This window comes from Arabidopsis lyrata (genome assembly GCF_000004255.2).
Source record: "Arabidopsis lyrata subsp. lyrata unplaced genomic scaffold ARALYscaffold_2, whole genome shotgun sequence".
Classification (NCBI taxonomy): domain Eukaryota; kingdom Viridiplantae; phylum Streptophyta; class Magnoliopsida; order Brassicales; family Brassicaceae; genus Arabidopsis; species Arabidopsis lyrata.
The window spans coordinates 13,195,265-13,218,429 of NW_003302554.1; the positions used below are offsets into that span (position 1 = coordinate 13,195,265).

The following is a 23,165-nucleotide window of genomic DNA, read 5'->3' on the forward strand; positions in this document are numbered from 1 at the left end:
CCTTCATCTTTTGCGGGTTGTTACAATTAATCTAATTGGATGTGGCTTTTAGTTAAAAGGAGCGTTTGAGTTCCTTGATGAACTCTAGAATGTCTTCTGGTCTTGCCGTTTTAGGTATTAGCGTTAGTGAGTTTTGATTTTGGTCTATATTTTAGTTTTATTGATAGAACTTAAGCATTTACTACAAAATCAAAGTTCATTTCCAAATCTTTAACAATTTTCCGAATCTTGAATTGAAAATAATGTTGATTTTTCGTTTGTCCCATTTTAGAGGAAAAATAAATAGTTTAAGTAGCAATGATGAAGTGACGTGTTATATAGTATTGGGTGGTATTTGATAAGATTGATCATTAAGGAGACCATCTTCCCAACTATCTTTATTAATTTTGATTTTGATTTTGATAATATTGTAGTAATATATTTGTGACTATTGGACCATAAGTATTCTCACTATCATATGTTATTTTCGAGTATCAATTATGCAAATGAGCTGAATGATTTGACTATAAGGTTTTGTCACCTGGTGCTAAAATTATGTTTTCACTTTTTTTGTTTTTTCGCAACCCTAGCTTTAATTAGGATGACTAAGAAAAAAACTCATTTGTGATTTTATAAAATTATTTGTTCACTTTCTCGCTTTCTCTTATTTCTCGTTTATGTAATGTTAAGGCGGACTGCTTAACCCGTTCTTCTAGACTGCAACCAATCATGGAGTTATTTTTTTAATGAATGTGTGGTTGATAAAAAAAATATATATATATTTGTTCACTTACACAAACTAGCATCTTCAACGGTAAGAGATTATATGAGTATCTCAAATATATTAATTGAATCTTTTATAATAAATGAGTTATTTATTTAAATTTTAAATAATAAAAAAAAAAGTTTAACCACTCATATGAAGCCAAGTATCAGAAACGTTTCTCAGCGGTTCTCAAACGAAAACCGTTTATGATTGTCTCTCTTACTTTTTTTTTTTTAATCTGTAGATACCCTATCAGAAACCTTCATTAAAAGTGCTCTAAATTTGAATTCGAGTTATGACACATCGACAACACTAATACAAATCATTAGCTATACAAAAATTGCGGAATCTCATTTTGGCGAGAATCACAAAATCAAATTTTCAACAGAAAATCGAAAAAAAAAAAAACGTTTTTACTTTCACAATCAAACTTAATTTATAAAACCCAACAATCTGATCGCAGTCGTTATACTGTACTTCGATCGATGTATAAAAATTGTTAAGAATTCATCTTAGAACTATATCATATTAAGTAGAATCGTTTATATCTTCTAGTTTGATAATCATCACAAACACATGCGACATGGGTGTGTTACATCCCATGCATATGTATTATGGACTTCTAGAATGCGGAAAAAAAAGTTTTGAAAGCTTTGAACCCAATGGGCTTTGAAAATCAACTGGAAAGACCAATGGGCTTTGAAAATCAACTCGAAAGCCCAATGACCTGCACTTCTTTGAAATAAAATAAAATAATTATCATATGTCCAACGTGATGATAGTGAGAGAACACGAATGTGATGAATCACCCACTCTGCTTTTACATCCACAAATTTCACTTTTATTAAACCTAATCACAATCTCTCTGCAATTTCAATATCAAATTTCGTTGCAGAGACAAAACATGTCTGAGTATTTGGTAACTGGAGGAACTGGTTTCATTGCTTCTTACATCATCAAATCACTTCTCGAACTCGGACACACCGTTCGAACCACTGTCCGAAACCCACGTAATTTCCCAATTCTCTAACACAAAAATCATTCAATTCAATCTCTGGGGTTTGATTTGATTTTGTTTGTATTGAAGGTGATGAAGAAAAGGTTGGTTTTTTATGGGAATTTCAAGGAGCAAAACAGAGGTTAAAGATTCTCCAAGCTGATCTAACGGTTGAAGGAAGTTTTGATGAAGCAGTGAACGGTGTTGATGGAGTTTTCCACACTGCTTCTCCTGTTCTTGTTCCACAGGATCATAACATTCAAGAGACTTTGGTTGATCCAATTATAAAAGGAACAACCAATGTGATGACCTCTTGTGCTAAGTCCAAAACAAGTCTCAAAAGGATTGTTCTTACGTCTTCTTGTTCTTCGATACGGTACCGTTTCGATGCCGCGGAAGCTTCTCCTCTCAATGAGTCTCATTGGAGTGATCCTGAATACTGCAAACGTTTCAATGTGAGAACCATTTTCTTCTCTCTACTCTGCTTGATATTGATTCTTTAATTGTAATTTTGGTGATTTGGTTGATTCACAGCTTTGGTATGGATATGCAAAGACTCTAGGTGAGAAAGAAGCTTGGAGGATAGCTGAAGAGAAAGGATTAGACTTGGTTGTAGTGAATCCTTCATTTGTGGTTGGTCCATTGCTTGGACCAAAACCAACAAGTACTCTACTTATGATTCTCGCCATTGCCAAAGGTCTCGCTGGAGAGTATCCGAATTTTACGGTAGGGTTTGTGCATATAGATGATGTGGTTGCTGCACATGTATTGGCTATGGAAGAGCCTAAAGCATCAGGGAGAATCATATGTTCGAGTTCGGTTGCTCATTGGTCTGAGATCATTGAGTTGATGAGAAACAAGTATCCTAATTACCCATTTGAGAACAAGTATAAATCTCACTCTCGTTACATTCACCAAGATTTCATTATTTGGTTGATTGATTCTTTGTGTTTTTTTTCAGGTGTAGTAACAAAGAAGGGGACAATAGTCCACATAGCATGGACACAAGGAAGATACATGAGTTGGGATTTGGTTCCTTCAAGTCACTACCTGAGATGTTTGATGACTGCATCATCAGTTTTCAGAAGAAGGGTCTGCTCTAAATATACACATTTTCATACATCGTATTGTCGATTAATGGATCGATATCAATGGATTGAACTCTGGCAAGTGATAACTGGTTTTTAATTCAATAAGCTGGTTTTAGTCAATAAGTTTGACCTAATTGGAATTACAACTTATACAAGCTCAGGACAGTACCTCAGAAAAGCAACCGTAAATCTCTAGCCTTTCACGATTCTACTAGATCACCCTGATCTTGTTACAGTTGGAATCATACCAGCACTACACTAGGTCTCTCAATTGTTATACTAGAAAAAACTGAAACCCTTTGGTTAAAAACTCTCTTATGCTATGTGATTTACAATGTGTGCGTCGACGCCTATTTATACCCTTAGGTTCAATGCCACAACCAAATCTCCATTCATAGTTATCAACAAAACTGCAACATTTTCATTCAGTTGTTGAATAATGGACACTTAAAATCAAGCAATAAATAATGAAAATGGCCCTCATGTGTCTTGTTTGTTTTCTTTGTCAACTACTACTTGTGAAACCGGCCTTTTAAGCTAGTGGGCTGAAACCTGAAAATCACCTCTTTCTTTTAACCCAAAATCCAATTCATTGAGATAAAAGCACTTGGATTCATTATGTGTATGAATATGAATATGAATATATTCTTATTATATAGTCTTTTGAGAGCTTATCACAAGATCCTCTAACTTCATGTGCATGTCCACCTCTCGTTCTTATAGTAAAGTATCACGGGCTTGAGACATGCTTACCCGTACGTACAGAAAAAAAAAAAAAAAAGAATACTACAAGAGCATGTGCAACCACAAAGCAGTGGGAGAGTGTTGTTACTAATACTATACACTATAACACTCTTCCTTTGACTTTTCCTCAATTCTCAATCACCAAGACACCACCAACCTTTCTTTATTATATAACACATTCAATTAAATTCCAAAATGCGATACAGCTGTTATAAATATTTGGGAGTTGATAAAATAATAAGTGTAAACCTGACAAAACCACACCCCTGACTTGTTGCCACTTCCGTGCAATCTCTTCTTTAATTCCCACTCTCTTTCACTACTAGTACTATTCAACCTTTCTTAAAACAAACAATAACGTAATTAACAAACGCATTATTGATTAAAATTTCATGAACTGCATTAAAAACGTCTGAAAACCATAAAATAAAAAACAATAATGGTGTTTTGTGATGGCGCGGCGAATCAGCAGAGAAACAGTGACCATACCAAATTCATGCATTTGTCATTTTCCATTAGATTCTTAGAATCGCAACACGTCAGAATCTAACGCCCAACTGGTAGGGGCTTAAATTGAAGGATGACAAAACTATAGCGATAAGAACAATGAACAAAAAAAAAACACAATCAAAATTTATAAATTAAACAACTTCTTCCATTAATATTTTGTTTTAACATTAACAAAAAATGAAAGTGGAGAATGATGTAATACAACTGACGATGGATTCATCATCAAGCTCTTTCACTTTGGACGGCTCTTAAAGCACAAAGAAAAAAACCCAAAGTTAAAAGAAACCAGACTCAGCAAAACATCATTCAATATAAACTAAAACTTGATAAAAACTCAACTCCTAATTGCAAAACCCGGCTTTATGTCTTAAGATCTTACTACTCCGGAACACACAGTTTTGTATGTCTTGAATACACTATAACATAAACGAAGTAAAAAAACACTCTTCTCACTTTAACATTAAGGAAAATCCTATGAAGCTGCAAAACTTTTTAATGGGCAAGAGATGTTGAGAGGGGCAAGTTGATCAAGGAAACCGAAACTAGAGTCAGCTAGTTGGAGCTCTTCAACATCTGCAAAGTCGAAATCCGGTAACTCGCTTGGACCGTTATCTTCGAATCCTTGAATGTCATCAAGCAAGCCAAAATCATCAAACTGATCAACAGAGAGGAAACAATCGAAGTCTAGGTCATGTTGCTCCTCTGCAAAGAAACCAAGATCAGGGATTTGTAGATCAGTAAAGTCGAAATCGAACAACACTTCCTTGTTTCCACCAGCAGGAGCATTTGGAGTCGGAGCAACAGAGACATCATCAGGGTTGACACAAGTGAGAGCTGAAGCTGAAGTGTCATCTTGCTCAACAGGAACAACAGGTGAAGAACGAGAGCATTGACTAGTCTCAGATGAAGAAACAACAGTTTTAGTCGACACATTTCCAGAAACAGAGAGAGAAGCAACAAGTGCATCAAACTCAATCTTCTTAGCATCATAAGCTTTAGCAGCTTCTTCAAGAGTATCAAAAGTACCCAACCAAGTCCTAGTTTTCTTAATAGGATGTCTAATCTCAGCAGCCCATTTCCCCCATTTCCTTTGCCTAACACCAACAGGCTTCTTAGTCAACAACCCAGGACAAGCAGGAGAAGCAGACACAGCTTTCTTACTAACAGTTTTAGTACTGTCCTGAGAAGAACTCTCAGAAGGCTGCTCAGAAACTTCCATAGATGGAAAGTTAATCTCACGAACGATACGTTTCATTTTCCGAACCTTAGAAACCTTAAGCTCTTCCTCATCACTAGAGGAATCATCAGTAGCATAAGGATCATTCACAATAATACGGACTTTTCTCAAAGGTTGGGTTTCTTGAGGAAGGGACGATGATACAGAGTTTCTCTTAGCTCTCTTCTTAATCTCGCTACTAGTACCACTCAAAGACTGTTCTTTTCTAACCTCAACCATTGTTGTTAAATAAACCCACTCCTCAAAATACCCAGATAAACAAAAAGAACAAAAATCACTCTCAAAGGTCAAAACTTTTTTGTATCAAGAACTCAAAACTCTCAGCGAACTATGAAAAAATAAAATTTTTGCTGCTTTATGTGAAAACCCCCAAAGACTTCAACACTAGAACAAGTCCTGTAACAAAAATCAAAATCTCAGATCAGAGAAGGTACAAAAATGGAAGATGAGTGAAAGATAAAGAAGAAAAAGATTATACCTTTTGGGTCTTAAGCGCATGGAAAGAGAAGGAGTCTCAAGAACAAGCCTCTGCTTATTAAAGCAGAAGTGAAGAGCGTTGAGAAGACCAGATTTCAAAGAAGACGATGATGATGAAATCGGAGAAGAGATATGAATCAAAGACAAAATCACAGTCGATTCAAATCCAGCCGACATAAATCAGAGCGTTAACAAACGCCTTTTTTCTTGTTGATATTTCAGATCGAAAACCCTAAAAACCGAACCTTTTCACACACTGTTCCTGTTCTTCGAAAAGACAAAACAAACAGTGAGAAACGAAACCAAGAGACGACCAAATAAAACCCAAACAGCTAAAACCCAGAACCCTAGAGACAGAGAAGAAGATAGATAGATGGGTAAGAAATCTGGGGTTGAGATAATTTTGTTATGAGTATATAAAAAAAAAAACGAAGGATCCGTGACAATTTCACAGGGAAAAAAACAGTAAACAAGTGTTGAAATAAATTATATATTAAAAAAAAAAGCTTTGGTTTTTACAAAATACTTCAGAGACGACGCAAATCTCTAGATGAGCAAAATTAAAAAAACATAAAACAAATCACAAGAAGAAGAAGAAGAAGAAGAAAATGACCTTGTTGGTGAGTTTCTTCTGATTCTCTTTCTCTCTTTTTTTTTTTTTTGCTTGTGAATAATAATAATAAAGCTTTCACGCTCTTTATATTCTGATTTTAACATACACTAGTACTGATTTTTTTGCCCTTTTTTCAATGACGGTCAAAAGTAAACAATTCAAAGAAAACGACTAACAAGGGAAATAAAATATACAGAATATAATCATGAACTTGTAACAGCCAATAAGAAACTGTAAATGGTGAAAATTGGGAAACAAATATAACCTTTTTTGCAAGTCATTCCTAATTTATAGCAAAATTCACATTTACTGACCCCAACTTTAAAGATTTAGTTACCATTCAATGTATTGAATTAAATAAATCTTCCGTTTTTAACAAAAATAACAGTATTTGACTGTAGTGGCTCTTTTTGACTTCAATTTTTCTTGCGTTACATAGTTAATTTGGTAGTATTAGAAAATTTTTTTAAAAAAATTTCCATTTGAAGAGACATATAAATAAATATTAGCTGGCATAAAGAAAGAAGTAGGGACAAATATACATTAATGGCGCATGACTCTCTCTTACTCATGCATCTATCATGGCCCGCCTAAGAATCCTAACGCGTGTACCTCACTCTCTTCTTTGCCTTAAAATAAATTATATAATGAAAGTGCAGGTTTTGAAAGAAAAAAAATTTACATGATTAATCCTTATTTTTGGGGTTCGGAATTTTAATTTTTCTGATTTTTTATATTTATTTAAGTTAAAAACTAAGTTGTATGGAAACTCTCTTCGAGGTCCGTTTCCCGTTTCCGAAACGTTTCGGAAACGGAAACTCTTCGGAAATACGAAAAACGTCACGGAAACGCATTTTCTAAAAATCTATGTTTGGAAACACGATGGAAACTCACGTTTCTAAAATGGAAACGCGACAAATCCTTTATATTGACTTTGGAAACTTAATAAATAAAAGTTGAAAAGATTAAGATTTATAATACATATAACTAATTTTGGAAGACTTTGAGTTTTAAGATCTTTTTATAGACAAACTAGATTTGGAGGCATCTTTATATGATCTACGATGAAACTAATGAAAATGAGAATGAAAATGTTGGTCTTAATTAAATATTTGAACTTGAACCTTTTAATTTTATTTTTTTTGAATTTTAGTTAACCTATTTAATATTTGATGTTTTGGACTTGTATTGTTTAATTAAACTATTTTTATAGTTTTATGTTAATGTTATATATATACATATATTATATATGTGTATACGTTTCCAAAACGTTTCCAATCTCTAATTTTAGAAAAAAATCGTTTTCCGTTTCCGAAACATTTCGCTTCCACGTTTCCGTTTCCGTTTCCATGCAACATAAGTTAAAAAGCTATGTTTTTTTAAATTGGGTAAATATCTTTTTATATGTGTGACCTTATTTGGATAAATATCTTTTATATATAACCATATTTGGATAAATATCTAGAAATATTTCAATTTTGATAAAGAATCTTAACTATATTTATAAATAATATCTCAGCCAAATTCATAAAAATCTAACTAAATCTAATTTTTTCCTAGATTTTAATATTATAAAAAAAAGATTGCCACAATTAGTTTTAGATTCTGGTTGAATTAAATTGAGCTAACCAGAAGTTGTTGTAATCTAAGCATAAATCTCACACGTTGAGGTGCTTACTGCTTAGATTGCAAGAATTCTCGCTAAACAAAAAAATATATAACTTTAGAAAATGGTTTAAATATGAATGTTATAATTTTTTAATAAAGAAATTGGTTATCTTTACTATAGTTGTACTGCTAAAATGTAGGTTTATTTACAAACTTCGAATAGTTCTGTTGTCCCGGATGGAACGGACAAGACAAACCAAATTTAGATTTTTTTTTTTTCCTCAACAAACCAAATTTAGATTCTCGACTTAAAAGAGGGACTTTGTAGTTATAATATTGACTAATTATTGAATAATTTTTCCATTTTCTTTTCAAGCAAAAATTTATTAACTTTTCAAATCGAATTGAGGAGATTTTTCTCAAAGTATAAAATTTAGAAAAAGTAAAAAAAAAAATTAGAATATATAAAATATTGAGCGTTGTCAAAAATAATCCAAAATAATGCATGATGTGAGGCTTGACTTTCACTCACTCTATTTTCAAATGTTTAAAATTGTTAATCTTTAAACAATATCAAAGTAGTGAAGTGGTCGTGGAATAAATATCAAAGTAAAAAAATAATCAATCAACAAGCTGTCGATTTAAGGAAGAACATTTAGAGGTGGAACGAAAGTGCTAATTTTATATAGTATTTTTGCTAAGATTTAGCAAAGAATGTTTATGACACATGCGACACGTGTATGAAAAAGATCCTTCCTAAGTTTGCTTCAATCTTACTAAAAGCGAGTTTTAGTATCAATCATCAATCATAACACAAACTCGTAACTGTAATCATAATACCCTTTTTTGTAAAAGTGATAGTGAAATCAGGAATTCACAAAAAAAAAAAAAATTGACTTATGTGTTAAAGTTGTATACAAAACAAATATCGGTAAATAATTGATACTTTCAGTTTCTTTTATTTTTACTGTAAACGTATGTGTATAACCGTGATTGGAAAAATGAATATGGTGATTTATGCCAGTTTTCATTTCATCTTATACAATGCAACAGGTATATATCATAAAACATAACATTGGGTCTTCTTCTTTCTTCCTCGTACTAAGGTATATATATATATATATAAACCTCTATTTACCAAATCATATACTTGTTTTACCAAGACAGAGATTTTAATTTCATATTGCATACACCATTGGTAAAGAGTATCTAGATGTGTGACAAAATTTAATAGGGCCACGAACACGACCCGGTGTGGGTAATAATAACTAGGCCTGGGCATAAAACCCGAAATCCGAAAACCGATCTGAAACCGATCCGAAAAATCCGGAACCGAATCCGAACCGAATAGTCACAAAATCCGAACGGATAATGAATTCTCCTATCCGAATTACCCGAACCGAACCCGATCCGAACCGAAAACTGAAAGGATATCCGAAAACCGGAAATAAAAATTATATATCCAAAAATATTAGTTATATTTAGTTGTAATTTTATAGCAAATAACAAAAATATCCTAAATATCCTAGATTTTGGAAAAAATTTAGTTATATTTGTTAAAATTATACATATTTTTGCAAAATTTAACCAAATTTTAGTAAGATTAAACCAATTTTTATTAACATTGAACTATTTTTAAGTTTTTTTTTTCCCAAAAACCGATCCGAATCCGACACCTATCCGAACCGAAACCGAACCGATGACTCATAAAATCCGAACGGATAATAAATTCTCTTACCCAAATTATCCGAACCGAAACCGAACCGAAAAATCATAAAATCCGAACGGATAATAAACTCTCATACCCGAATTATCCGAATCCGAATATATCCGATCCGAATCCGATTTAAAATCCGAATGCCCAGGCCTAATAATAACTAACAAATAAAGAAAAGTGTATATTTAAAACATGAAAAGGTTTAGGTATAGAATCTAATTGTCTGGCATGTGAGATGCACGTGAGATGAAGATATGGGTTCATGGGAAGACCACGTAGGTGAAAGAAGAAGCATCGGCTCTTCGCCACCTGCCAAGTTCGCAGAAGCAGAAATGTCCTCTAATGGTCCTGCAGCTCTATCACGTGAGCTCCATAAAAGTATTCCCCCACAATATTCATTCCCAAATCCAAACTATTAATATTTTATAACATGAACATGTTACCAAATGTTTTTTTTTGGTTTGGTCACGTTACCAAATGTTCCTTTGGTGCGTGATAAGCCGCTTTAACTAAGATGTGTTAGGTCAGAGCATGCATTCATGTGGACAACTCTATTTGTAGTAAATCAATCTAAGTTAAGCAACCGAGAGCGATTTTTTTCATAGTTCATATAATCTCTGCAATTAGTAATCACTAATCTCTTAAAATACTGCACGTACGTACGTACCTCAACTTTTATTTCAAAAGACGTCAAATCAAAAATATATTTATTTTTTCGACAATAAATAAAGATTCTGGTTCAACTAGTAAAAGACTAGTTCAGTGTAATGCCATAATTTTAGCCATTCTAATACATGATTAATTTTACTTCGAGTAACTTTCGTGTAATTATCTCTGCTCTAAATTTGCAAGACAATTACCATTACACTGAACTAGGTCTGATTGATTTAACACGTCTTGTTCACTATAGTAGCAGGTTTAGCCGATTAGTACACAAATTTTAGTATTTTCCCGTTTTGATGTTTAAAGTTTTTGTACATTAATTAATAAATTATTTATTATTTATTTAATTTTTAACTAAACCATCATTTATTATTTATTTAAACACGATTTAACCAATAATAAATAATTTGTATAGTATAAATCGTCAAAACTAATTTAAAAATTTAAAATAAATCTAATGTGATCAAATTTTTTTTTTAAACATCAAATAAATAAACTGACGATGTAATACATTTTTTTATTTTGTATAATTAAAAGCATGGATACATTTTTAAAAATTTTAATTATTTATATTTAATTCAATTGTTTTCTTTAATATAACATGTTTTTTACTATAATGTAGTAATGTACCATCACACCACTTTAACTTTAAAAATGAAGGCCGAAAATAAATGTTAAAAGTATCAATCACGAGCCCATATTTTTGCGGATAGGTCCAAAGTCGGCTTTGTATAAAGACCAAACTAAACAAATCATTAGTGAGTCATATAATTTTTTTTTTGTATATACTTTCTATTTTAGCATATATATTTTGAAATTTTTCTTCTCCAAAAAAAAAGAGAAAAAACAATAGAAATAAAGAGCTTGGACATAAAGCAAGAAGAAGGAAAGTGGGGCACGCAAGCGGTGGCGCGTGGCTCAAAGCAGCACTGTGCCTGTCCTCTGTTCTCTTTTTCCCGCCATTTAGCCGCCTCTGCTGGGTCCCCCTTTCCCGCCATTATTATTCTTCCCGCCCAAAAAAACTGTCACCACACCTAACCATCTCTCATCTCCTGCCACGTATTAACTCTCGCCACGTGCCCTTTTGTCCTCTGCGATGGTGTCTGTTTCTCCCGTTTCCCAACGTCACGACCTTTATTACAATATATCCTTTTTTTTTTTAACGCAATTACAATATTTTTATTATTGGTAATTTTGTTACTAATTTTTTTTCCTGGTCTTGTGTGAAGATCAAAACCTTAACAATAAAGAAAAAAATGTCTGCTGTGAAACATGGTCAAAACCTTAACAACAAAGAAAAAAAAACATATTTTAACTTGGCTATGGTTAAAAGGAAACTGTTACAATAGTATCTGAAATCAAATACTCTCTCTGTTCCATAAAGTTTGATGTTGTGTATTTTGCACACAAATTAAAGAAAGATAACTTTTATACTTTTTAATTACTATTTTGTTTGTTTAATATTTTCTCTGTTTCTTGAAGTTTGATTTTCTAATGTTTTGAGTTTGATTCACAAAGATTGATTTTCTAGATTTTTTTTATTTTTAATTAATTGATTTTCATAAATTGTAAATTTCAAGATGTATTGATTAACTTTTTCAGATTACTATTGGTTCATAATTTATTAAAAAAATATTTAATAAAAGTAAATAATTAAACAATGATTGTTTTTTAAGAAATGTAAAATCTCTAAAAAAATCAATTTTTTAGAAACAGAAAAAATAATATTAATTTTATTTCTCTCCTCTCTCTATTAACCATACATAAAAAATAATAATAAAATTGATACAAAACATCAATCTTTTGGAGAACAAGAAAGAAATCCAAGTCATCAATCTTTTGTGGAACAGAGGGAATAATATTAGTTTACAAAGTGTGAAATATCTAACAATAATAACGAAGTGTGAAGTATAAAGCCGACAAGTTGAATAAATACACTAGTTTACAAAAGTTGTTGGAGAGTGGAAACTTCTTTCCCATCTCTCACCACGACTATGTACAGTCACTTGTTCTTAAGTAAAAAGGTTTCGCAATTTAATTATTCGTAAATTAACCACAACAACGATTTGTCAGAATAAATTATTGTTTTTCTATAGAATAATTGAAGTTTTTGGATGTGTGTGAGTGAGAATAATTAAAGTCGTAGGGCTTTGAATATTGGATCTTCTGGGCTGGACTTTTCTTCATCTACTAGGCTTTTCGGAATTAGTTTAGAGTCATAGATCTTTGCCTAACTTACTAAAGATCTTAGCATGTGTTTTGAGATAAGGACATCGACACTCAAGAGGGCGACAAGTTTTAAACACATAGGCTTTGATATTAGATGTAAGATTAGTGGTTAGGACTAAGGCATAAACAACTAATTTGAGTGAGAAAAAAAAAAAAACTTTATCATCGACCGTTACATGACATATTCAAGCGATTGCATCATCCTTTGGTACCAAAATGATGACACAACAATACAAGTTAGAACATAACTATGCACGTTTAATGGTGAGTAGGTGACATAATATACAGTTGATGGGTTGATATATGGCGCAATAAATGTTGACATACATAATACTACTGTCAAGTTATTAACGGATTGTTAATTTCGAATGAGTAATCGGGCGATCATTGATCTAATTCTTTGAAAACTAGTATCAAGTCTAAGCCTTGTACGATCGGCTAATACATCTAACTTTATGTGATCGGGTTGGTTATGTAGACTAATATCTTTTCGAGATATTATATAAGGTTTTCACTTTGGTTAGATTACTCATATACTCTGAAATAAAGGTGAACAAAATATCTATGATTCAAAAACTGATCTGAAATTTGATATGTTCCGAAAGATTAAAATCCGAAGTTTGGATGCATATATCTTCACTTTGAAATAAAGATATTCGGATCCCCCCATATATCCACTTTGTATGATAAATATAATTTTCATAAATAGTTTTTGGTATTTAAAAAATAAAAGTGTGATAATTTTTAGAATGTCAAAGAAAATTAATTTGAAAATTTATAGGACCTTATTATTTACATAGTTCCATGTTTTTATTTGATAAAAAATGTTTTTTGTGTAGTCTTTTTAATTTTTTTGAGCAACTTTATCTGTGTTGTACATTGTATAGACATTATTATTTTTAGCTTTTTATATGGATCCAAATTAGTTGATGTCAAATCCTGAAACTCCAAAGTATATGATGAGTGTCCAAACCCTAGCCCAAAGCCCAATCCAAACCTTACTGAAATGTGTGTAACGAACCATATGACTTTTTCGAAAGTCCCAATATCTCTGCATCGATCTCGTAGAAAAAGATGTCGTCAGAAAACATACAGTAAAACCTCTATAAATTAATAATGTTGAGACTAGCAAATTTTATTAGTTTAGAGAGATATTAATTTATCGATAAATTAATAATTATTAATTTATAAAGAGATTTTACTAATTTTGCAATTTCTTAAAAATAATTCTATCTATAAAATAATTTTTTTCTTTATAAGTAATATCTTTTATAAACTAATTACAAATAGAGAAGCAATTATTAAGTTTAAAAAAATAACACAAACTTTTTTCGAATAATAGAGTCATATTTTATTAAATTTTTTACATAGAATATTTTAAATATATATCATAGTAATTGAAATATGACATATATAAATTTATATAATATATATATATTAATAAGTTTATACAATTATTAATTTATGATATCGATAGGACCATATGTTTTTATGAGATTTTCAAAAAAATTATTACCTTATTAATTTATCGATTTATGTCATATTTTATACTGATTCTAACTGAGGACCAGAATAATTTATTAATTTAGAGAATTATTAATTTATAGAAATTTTACTGTATATGGTTCTCTGAAATATTTGGGATTTGGGAATTCACAAAAACTTTTTATCTATCCATTGTCAGGTTTTCTGACTTCGGAGCTAAAGCCAATGAAAAACAAAGAAGTAAATAAATCACAAAACCAAAAGATAATAATAATTCTTCTGCTTCCAATTTTTTATTCAGACTAAAACATCTTCTAATAAAAAAACAGACACAATCTAAAAACCAAACCTCTATTTTTTCTTTTCTTATAATCCGCAATGGAGAAGAATGAAACATAACCTTTTGTTTTTAATAATCTCACTCTCCTCCCCAATAGTTTACCAACTCTCACATGTAAATTAATTGATGCCCATTTTCCAAGACATGTTAAAGTCCTTACCAACAAGCATCTCGAGTCCTCTAACTTCAACCATCACACTCTTGTTCTCTTCTTCATCTTCTAAACCAATCACATAAGTATGTTCCTTCGAGCTTACCTCAATCTTCTTTGTCATTGGACTGCCATTGATTTGAATCTCAGAAGCTTGTCCTGTTCCTTTAAGTCCCAAAACACTCAATTTCTCAATCACCCATCCTTTGCTCAATGCAAACTTACCTTCTTTCACTTGTGACCACATTTTCACAGTCCCGTTTCCAACCGAAGCGTAGAAGTCAACGTACGTGGACTGTCCATTTCCTAGCTTCATTTCGGGAAGCTCGTCTTCGTCTAGATAGAGTTTCCCGGTGGCGTAACCTTCAGAAGCTCCAGCAGGGAAAGTAATGACGAGGCTAAACGGTGTGGTTCTCGCGTCTTTGGAAATCAACCCGCCTTGTTGCATTGGTAAGATAGTGTTTTGGTAAAGATGAACGTTCACAAAGTTCAAAGGAGCTGGGAGAGTTACGCGCTTCCCGTTCTTGGACACAACGGCTTGAGTCATGTCAAACATGTGGTACCAAGAACCTGGTGGGAACAATGCTTCTACTTCGGTCTTGCCTTGTTCAAGAACCGGAGATATCATTAAGCTGCTTCCAAGCAAGAACTGTCTGCTGTTGCCGTAACATTCAGTGTATTCAGGGAATGAGAAGAAGAGCGGCCTAGCGATGGGTGCACCGCTCATATGGGCTTCGTAGTTGAGAGTGTAGAGGAAAGGAAGGATTTTGTATCTCATACCAAGAGCGTTACGAGCTGAGTCTGCAACTGTGTCCCATTGGTAAAGCTCTTGTCTTGGTGAGTAGTAATTGGCGTGGTCTCTCGAAAACGGGTAAAACGCGCCAACTTCGATCCAACGGTTGCAGAGTTCTTCTGTTGGTTGAGGGTAGAATCCACAAATGTCTGAACCAACCATGGGAACTCCGAAGATACCAAAATTCAACATGGTTGAGATAGACACTTGCAAGCTCTGCCATGTTCCTTGATTATCTCCAGTCCAGTGAGCGGCATATTTACCCGAACCCACGAAAGTAGATCGGGATAAAATGAAGGGACGTTTGCCTTTGACATCAAGTAAGCCCTTGTGAGTCGCGATGGTCTCAGAGAACCCGTAGATACTGTGAGCATCGTACTCTCGAACACCATTGTAATGAGTAGCACTTGTGGCAATAGTCTTGAACCCAACAGGAGCTACAACTCCAGTAGCATTGATCTTGTAAGGAGGATCATCCCATCTAGTCTTGGTTATATTCTTGCAGTCCAAGCAACAAACCCAACCAGGTCCTTCCCCACTCGGACATTGCTTCCCCTGTGGGATTGTACACAAACCAGAACAAAAGTTTGACACCTCGTTCATGTCAATCCATAGACCATCAATGGGGACTAAATCATGGAAGCGTTTGATTTCATCTCCCCACCAAGAAACCGTCTTCGGGTTAAGGAAATCAGGGAAGTAAACCGGACCAGGCCACACTTGAGCCAAGAAAGGCTTTCCTTCATACTTGATAAACACATCAGCGGCCATGGCTCTTTGATATGTACCGTAGCTAGCGTTGACACCAATACCAGGATCATTGATCACAATATACTTCATTCCAATCTTGTGGATTTTGTCCAAGAACGCCAATAGCTTAGCACGAGGATAAGCCACAGGATTCAAAGTGAAATCTTTGTGACCATCCATGTGATCATCATCGTTCCAAATCACATCAAGAGGAATCTTAGCCTTTTTGTAATTATCCACCACATCTTCAACAACTGATAAGTTATGATATCCCCATCTACATTGATGAAATCCTACAAACACAAATTAATAAAAACAAATTAGTATAAAGCAAATATGGGCTTATAAATCTAGAACATGGCAAAATCAAGATTTGCATTTATTTTCAACTCAAATCAAGAACCGTGGTCCATGTCTATAATGGTCCAATTTCAAGATCCTATAGGGACCAAATAAAATCGCAATAATCATTTCAATTTTTCAACCGATCAACGAAAATGGAAAGCAAAGACCAATCTCTCATTCTTATCTTTTAATTGGAAACACCATAATTAGAAAGCGACACTTTTCATTATTTTGCAATATCCCACGAAAAAAGGGTAAAGCTTTTTTCTAATCTAAAAGTTGTGTCGGAAAATCAGATACTCTTTACAATGAAATTTTCTCTTCCACCATGTGCCATTTCAACACTAATGGAACATTAATAAAATAGTGATTAGAAACGATACACAAAATCTATATTCACGTGACTCTTCGTTTGACTAACAGTCAAACTCATAGGAACCTGAATCGATACTAATCTCATCATTAAGACACTAACTAATGGAGTACTACAGGACCACAAACATAATCACTAACCTTTTAGTAATTACCACAAAACATTAAGACAAGAGAGACTAAAAACAAACAAAAAAAACAGAGCAATAAATGAACTTACCTAAAGACCAGTACGGCATTGGAGCAGGCCTTCCGATTAACTGAGTATACTGATCAACAACATTTAACGGCGAAGGTCCGGCGATGAAATAGAAGTCAAAAACACCTCCGATAACTTTATACGTCAACGAATCACCTCTATAGAAAACATCCATACCATTACTATTAAGCAACAACACAGCATGAGCATAAGCTTTACCTCCAACGTTTCTTAGATCCATATACATCGGATGCGAACCATAAAGATCAGTGTTAAGATTAATGGCTGAAACATCTTCAGTGTAAAGAGTATAAGGCTCGTTAGGTACGAGTTTGATACCATTAGCTTGTGAGTTTTCACCTAAACCATAGAGTGATGCTTCTTTTGGTAATGAAGTTGAGATCTCTAGGTATTGATCTTTGAAGACTAATGAGCTTGAGGTGTTGAAGAGTGTTTCGTGGTTAGATCTACGTTTCACGGCGAAAGTGAATGGATCTGTTGTGTAACTGAAGATTAGTTCGGATCCGGAGATTTCTTGAACTGTGATTGGAGATTTTCTTGATTTCCCGATGACTTTTCCGACTTGTGGTGGTTGTTCTCGTGGGAGGAGATTGTATGGAACTTCCCATCGTTGTTGTTTCGCGTCTGTGATGTGAACACGAAGACGTGAATCTGTTTCGTGCCTGTGAAAAAGAAAACAAATCCAACGGTTAGAAATCAAGAAGAGTTTGGTAAGTAATGTAGGGTGCGTAACAGAGGATTGGTTTTACTTGACGAAGAGACGAAGAGTGGTGATATCAGAGCCGTAGATTTTGTTCTTTTGTTTGACTTGGAGATAACCAATGAAGCCACCATCTGGAGATTCTTCGATGGAGATCAAACGGTAGCCTTTGCCGATGGTTTTGGAGGATTGGGTGGGTGTGAAACAGAGGATTAAAGCTAGAAGAAGAGAAAGAGAGAAAGCTAGAGATGAAGAACAAGAAGAAGCCATGGCTATAGAGTGAAACTTTTAACACTCTACAGTCTCATGAAGGAGAGAGAGAGAGGGAGGGGTTTAAAGAACAGAACCCCTCTTTAGCTTATGGTTCTTGATAAGTTTTGTGGAACACTAAACGAGGATATAAATAGTAGGAAATGATTTTGCGGTTCTTTCTACCATAACCGATATTTTTTTATCTAACTGTATGAACCGGTTATGATAAAATTGCTTAGTCATTAGAGTTTTATAGGATCTAAATGGTCATGAATCTGGCCAAATTTGGCTAAATTGCTAAATTTGATAAATTTTTAGTAATTTTTTAATTTAATTTAGTTAAATTTTTATATTTCCGAATAGTAACCGCTGAATTTAGCTGGATTTTTATTGTGATGTGTGGAAAAAAATTTCAAAAGAGTTAACGTATTGTTTGAAAGTGACTGAAAGAGTTTTTTTTTGCTTCTTTAAAATTATATAGATATATATATATCTATATAACTTTAGTCTTTTAACATCTGTATATAACTTTAAAATTTATAATTTTAAATAGGAATTTCATCCATATATACTTCCTATTAATTGAGTTAAAACAAAATGGTTCCTTGTGTAAAAACAGATAAATTTATTTGGGGTTTGTGTCCAATAGTGAGATACATAAACAATAGATATAGATTTATAAAACAAATACATATATTTCTCTCCAGTAATGTTATTTAGAATTAAATTGTCAATCAGTTTTTATTTGAGAATTATGTGTATATCTCTTTGAAACATTGCAGACACTAATTTCTTTCGTCATCAATATTTGCCATTCATCAGTAAACTATTAAATATTGTTGTTGTATACAAGAGTAAATTTTTTTTCTTTTTTATGGGCAGCAAAATAAAAAAATTGAATACAATATCTTGAAAATTTATGCTCACATGGACCAGATATCTTTGATATTACGTTGTTTGAGAATTAATGCTGGTGACCAATAAAGCAATAAACTTATTAAAGAGATTGAATTATGTAAAAAAAAAAAAAAAAAAGGATTGATCTAATCAAACAAAGAAAATCAAAGGAGGGGTGATATGTTTCAACGTGGCTCCATACATCTCGGTCTCTAAATTGAAGCGTGATTCTCGCTTCCTAAACTAATTTCCTCTCTGCTCAATTTCCACGTTAATTAAGCCCTTACACAAATTTAGTTTCTTTTTTTCACTACTCTTACAATTTCATTTGTTTTAAATAATTATATTTTAATTTTTCAAATGGATTTAGACCATTGTCTCTTGTTGAAAAATGAAAATACACGGTAACAAAAAAGACCATATCCAAATAAGAGGATCAGCATTAATTTTTTTTAAAATGAACGGTATAACAGAAACACAAAATCTACACTACCAAACGTCCAAACTCAACACTACTCCATTGAAGCAAATAATATGACCTCGACCTCGACCTCGACCTCTTGACTGGAGTTAGCGGTTCCCCCGAAGCTCAAAACTTTTTAATTGGAATAGGTCAGATCAGCGACATTTGTAACCTTATCTCTTGATTCCCATACCTAACAAGAAGAGAGAATTCGAATCCAACCATCCACTTCGACTTTATATCATATAAGGGAATTCGAACTCGAATCGAACCTCTACTCTATAAAATATACCGCATGGTGTTTTTTTACTAATTATATATTGATCCACAAAATATATATTTATATATATATATATATATATTGATCAGAACTGCTTGTTACGCAGAATGCGTTTTTCAACCGTACCGTAGTAAAACTGCATTGCATTTTTATAACAGTTTATCTCGTACTATCCAAAGTGTTGTCAGTTGTCTCTATTCGAAACCTTATTACTTCCAAAATATGTAACTAGTTTATATTCTTAGTAGCATCATTTTCTAATTCAGTGTAGTTTAACAGTTTAAGTCGAAATTACATAGGTTCCGTTTGTTGTATACTGAGAAGGTTTTTTTTTTTTTTTTTTTTTAACGGTATACTGAGATCGTTTAGTTCAGGGGCGGACCCATTCAGGGGAAAGGAGGTCAAGTGACCTGGGTAAAATAATTATACTTGTCTTGTGTATTAGAGTTTTTAAAAAGCAAGCAGCAGTTTTGGTAATTTTATGCTTATTGACACCCCATTACCAATGTTAGATTCCCCGATTTGACATTTTTTTATAAATTTTTCTCATTTCTTTTGTTTTATATAGGTTTTTGTTGGTCGAAAAGTAGTGAAAACCACAATATTTTTTCCAAATTCATTGTATTTGAATAATATTATTATGCGATATACTAAATAATATAGTTTCATATTTAAATGACCCGGATAAATATTTTTTCTGGGTCCGCCATTGGTTTAGTTCATCATATTTGTGTATTAACTGATACTTGTAACTTTGTTTACAATAATGTTATTATTTCACCGCGCCGTATCAATTACAAGAAAATGTTTGTCCACGCATGAACTATTTACTCCGTTACAATGAAACTGTTTTAAACAAAATACAACGAGATGCAAAATCTGAGTTTGGAGTTTTGGATTTTGGACACCCGACAAGTGTAATTAAGGTAGTGGAAGAAAAAATATTAAAAATGAAGAAGATTCCAAGATCGATATTCATACATGCATGTAGCGTCTCGATTCAGGAGTTGCACATTGTCTACAAGTACTATCATCACATTATTTTGTTTCACTATACAAATAATATAAAGGGATATAAGAAATTAATCGCTGTATTGATGTGAAGGATTCACGAGATCCAAATTTGAATATTTCAGATGCATCCATCACCTGGCTTCTTTTTGGTCTGAACATTGAACTCTAAATATAAATATTATAGCAGACAGAAACATTACCCAAATATTAACGATAAGAACAATTTTGTATTTGTTTTTGTTGGACAAAAATGATAAGAACAAACTAAAATATCATTTTCATACAGAGAAAATATATTCTCAACTAAAATGAATTTAGTTTGTTGATCCGATTGGTTATTCAAAACGGTACAGTAAATGATACATAAATAGTAAAAAAAAAAGTAAGATGTAACAGTACAAAATAGTGGTAAGAATAATTTTTTGTATTGTTTTTATACCGATTTTGTAATTAATTAGGATGAAAATGGTACATCCCGTACCGTACGCTATGATAAAAGATAACCAATCAAAACCTGTATTTTTAGACTCAAAGACCATTGGGATTTTAAATCAGTATTTTGATGTGAGTTCACACTCAAAACTCTCTTAAAACATTTCCATTGGTTAAGATACTTAAGACTTAAGAGTATCTTATTAGCAATAAAATAACAATATTTTCTAATAAATTTTAGTTATCTAATTAAATTTAAATTTATTTGAAAATTAAACTAATAAAGGAAAAAAAGAATATTATTGGCTTTTTGCTGTAATATCTAAATATCAAAGCAAAACTCTTTATTATTCGAGCTAATTAAGTGACATTTTAACAATTTTATTTGTTGTAAATGATAATTTTAGTACTGAGGAATAGTTGTTGTAAATGATAATTGCAACAATTCTACGTCTGATGAACGAAAACACCTGGACCAACTCGATTATTTCATGTAAATAACGATTTTATAACATCAATAATTTTGTTTTGGATTGCTCCTATCATAATACAACTTTGTTGGAATAAACACTGCCACTAGATAAATAAAAATCTTTTGTAAATTATTTAAATTAACTAATCTTATAATTTGCATTTCATTCTATCGGATTAACCTTTTGGTTTGTGTCGGCATCATCTTCTTTACTCTCTTATTAAATCTCCACCTGCACGACGATATTGTATATATTTACTACGGTTTTTATTGTTTTCAACTAAAAAGCAAAACCGTATGAAATATAAAATGAAAAGAAGTTGAGATAGACAAGAAACGGATTTATGGAGGAAAAGCATAACTGTGGTTCTCGAGGAATGGCCTCACCAGTCTCTGCCTCGCCTCTTTCTCGATTAAAATAAGACAAATCTCTATTCCAGATCCTCGATCACTACTATCATTTCGTTTTTTCTGGATAGAATCATATACTGTCACAGTATAACAATTTATTCCATTACTAATATCTACTTAAATGTTTTACATTACAAAGATTTCTAGACATTACTTAGAAAAAAATATGTTAATTCAGTAAAGTAGGGGATTATTGTCTAAAATGCCCTTTTAAAAAAAAAAAACTTATGAAAATGCCTTTTTTGAATAGTTTACGGATTTTGCCATTTTTTAACACTTAAAAATATACGTATTTATGATTTTTTTTTGCAAAAATACGTACATTATACCAAATACTAAACCTTAAGAACAAATGGAACCGACTAAACCCAAACATAACGAATGAAACGCATGTTAAATCATATTTTTGGAACCTAAAAAAGGACAAAATCCACAAACTATTAAAAAAGGGCAAAATCCATAAATGCCATTATAAAAAAGGGCAAAATCCGTAATTAATTCAGTAAAGTAGGTAGTGAGAAATTATCAAGCCATTTATAAAAGGGTTATGAGTTGTGACCAATCTACTTACATTACTTATTTGTCAATTAGTTTTGAGTCGAAAACTCATAATACACTTAAATTTAATAAAATCAAATACAAAGATTCTTTTTAAATACTTAATAGCAAAAAAATTCAAATATATTACATAACAAAATTTTAATATAATTTATTTGACTATAAAACATTTGTATAAATTAAATTTTACGTGGCACCAAAATGTGATTATTTTTATCCAAACACCATATAAAGCTACAAACTCATATATTATCAAATGATTTACAAAAAATAACATTTACAGATGGATAGAATAAATTAGTATCAAATTTTTTCAATTTGTTTAAAGAGTTTCACTGAATTTTAAATACGTTTTTAAATTAAGAATCAAGACTTCAAATAACTCAAATTACGTATGAAAGTTACAAATATAGGTTTTCTTATGTAATATTCGAATTCGAATTCAGATGATGAAATGACACTAACATAAACTAATAGATTACTTGTCTAGTTGTCTTGGTCTAAATATAAATTTTATTCCATAATCCAAAGAGACACAACATGGGTGATCTCTCTTTGTTTCTTACACATACAGCCGTTAAATCAGAAGATATTTTTTT

General features: G+C 32.2%; 3 protein-coding genes and 1 long non-coding RNA gene across 6 annotated transcripts; 1 reads left to right on the forward strand and 3 right to left on the reverse strand.

Moving 5' to 3' along the window:
• The first annotated feature begins 1,533 nt into the window (after nt 1-1,533).
• Nucleotides 1,534-2,953, forward strand: LOC9324734 (tetraketide alpha-pyrone reductase 2). 2 transcript variants are annotated; one of them, XM_002887142.2, is made up of 4 exons: nt 1,534-1,755; nt 1,833-2,197; nt 2,277-2,629; nt 2,704-2,953. In XM_002887142.2, exons 1-4 carry the CDS (start codon nt 1,650-1,652, stop codon nt 2,843-2,845), a joined length of 966 nt encoding a protein of 321 aa, XP_002887188.1. In that variant the 5' UTR covers nt 1,534-1,649; the 3' UTR covers nt 2,846-2,953. The 2 variants fall into 2 exon arrangements, with proteins under 2 accessions (XP_002887188.1, XP_020890586.1); XM_021034927.1 differs by having other exon boundaries at nt 1,535-1,755; nt 1,842-2,197.
• A 1,265-nt stretch (nt 2,954-4,218) lies between these two features.
• Nucleotides 4,219-6,501, reverse strand: LOC9323254 (ethylene-responsive transcription factor ERF118). Its single transcript, XM_021034926.1, has 3 exons — nt 6,415-6,501; nt 5,803-6,063; nt 4,219-5,720 (listed from the first exon to the last, which is right to left on the reverse strand). The coding sequence occupies exon 3, from the start codon at nt 5,541-5,543 to the stop codon at nt 4,560-4,562; it is 984 nt and encodes a 327-aa protein (XP_020890585.1). The 5' UTR covers nt 5,544-5,720; nt 5,803-6,063; nt 6,415-6,501; the 3' UTR covers nt 4,219-4,559.
• A 7,862-nt stretch (nt 6,502-14,363) lies between these two features.
• On the reverse strand, nt 14,364-18,209 carry LOC9323255 (alpha-xylosidase 1). Its single transcript, XM_002888626.2, has 3 exons — nt 17,837-18,209; nt 17,088-17,749; nt 14,364-16,443 (listed from the first exon to the last, which is right to left on the reverse strand). The coding sequence occupies exons 1-3, from the start codon at nt 18,055-18,057 to the stop codon at nt 14,576-14,578; spliced, it is 2,751 nt and encodes a 916-aa protein (XP_002888672.1). The 5' UTR covers nt 18,058-18,209; the 3' UTR covers nt 14,364-14,575.
• A 3,387-nt stretch (nt 18,210-21,596) lies between these two features.
• Nucleotides 21,597-22,182, reverse strand: LOC110230752. 2 transcript variants are annotated; one of them, XR_002333920.1, is made up of 2 exons: nt 21,985-22,182; nt 21,597-21,829 (listed from the first exon to the last, which is right to left on the reverse strand). It is a non-coding gene; the product is annotated as an uncharacterized LOC110230752 (long non-coding RNA). The 2 variants fall into 2 exon arrangements; XR_002333919.1 differs by having other exon boundaries at nt 21,960-22,182.
• Nucleotides 22,183-23,165: the final 983 nt, after the last annotated feature.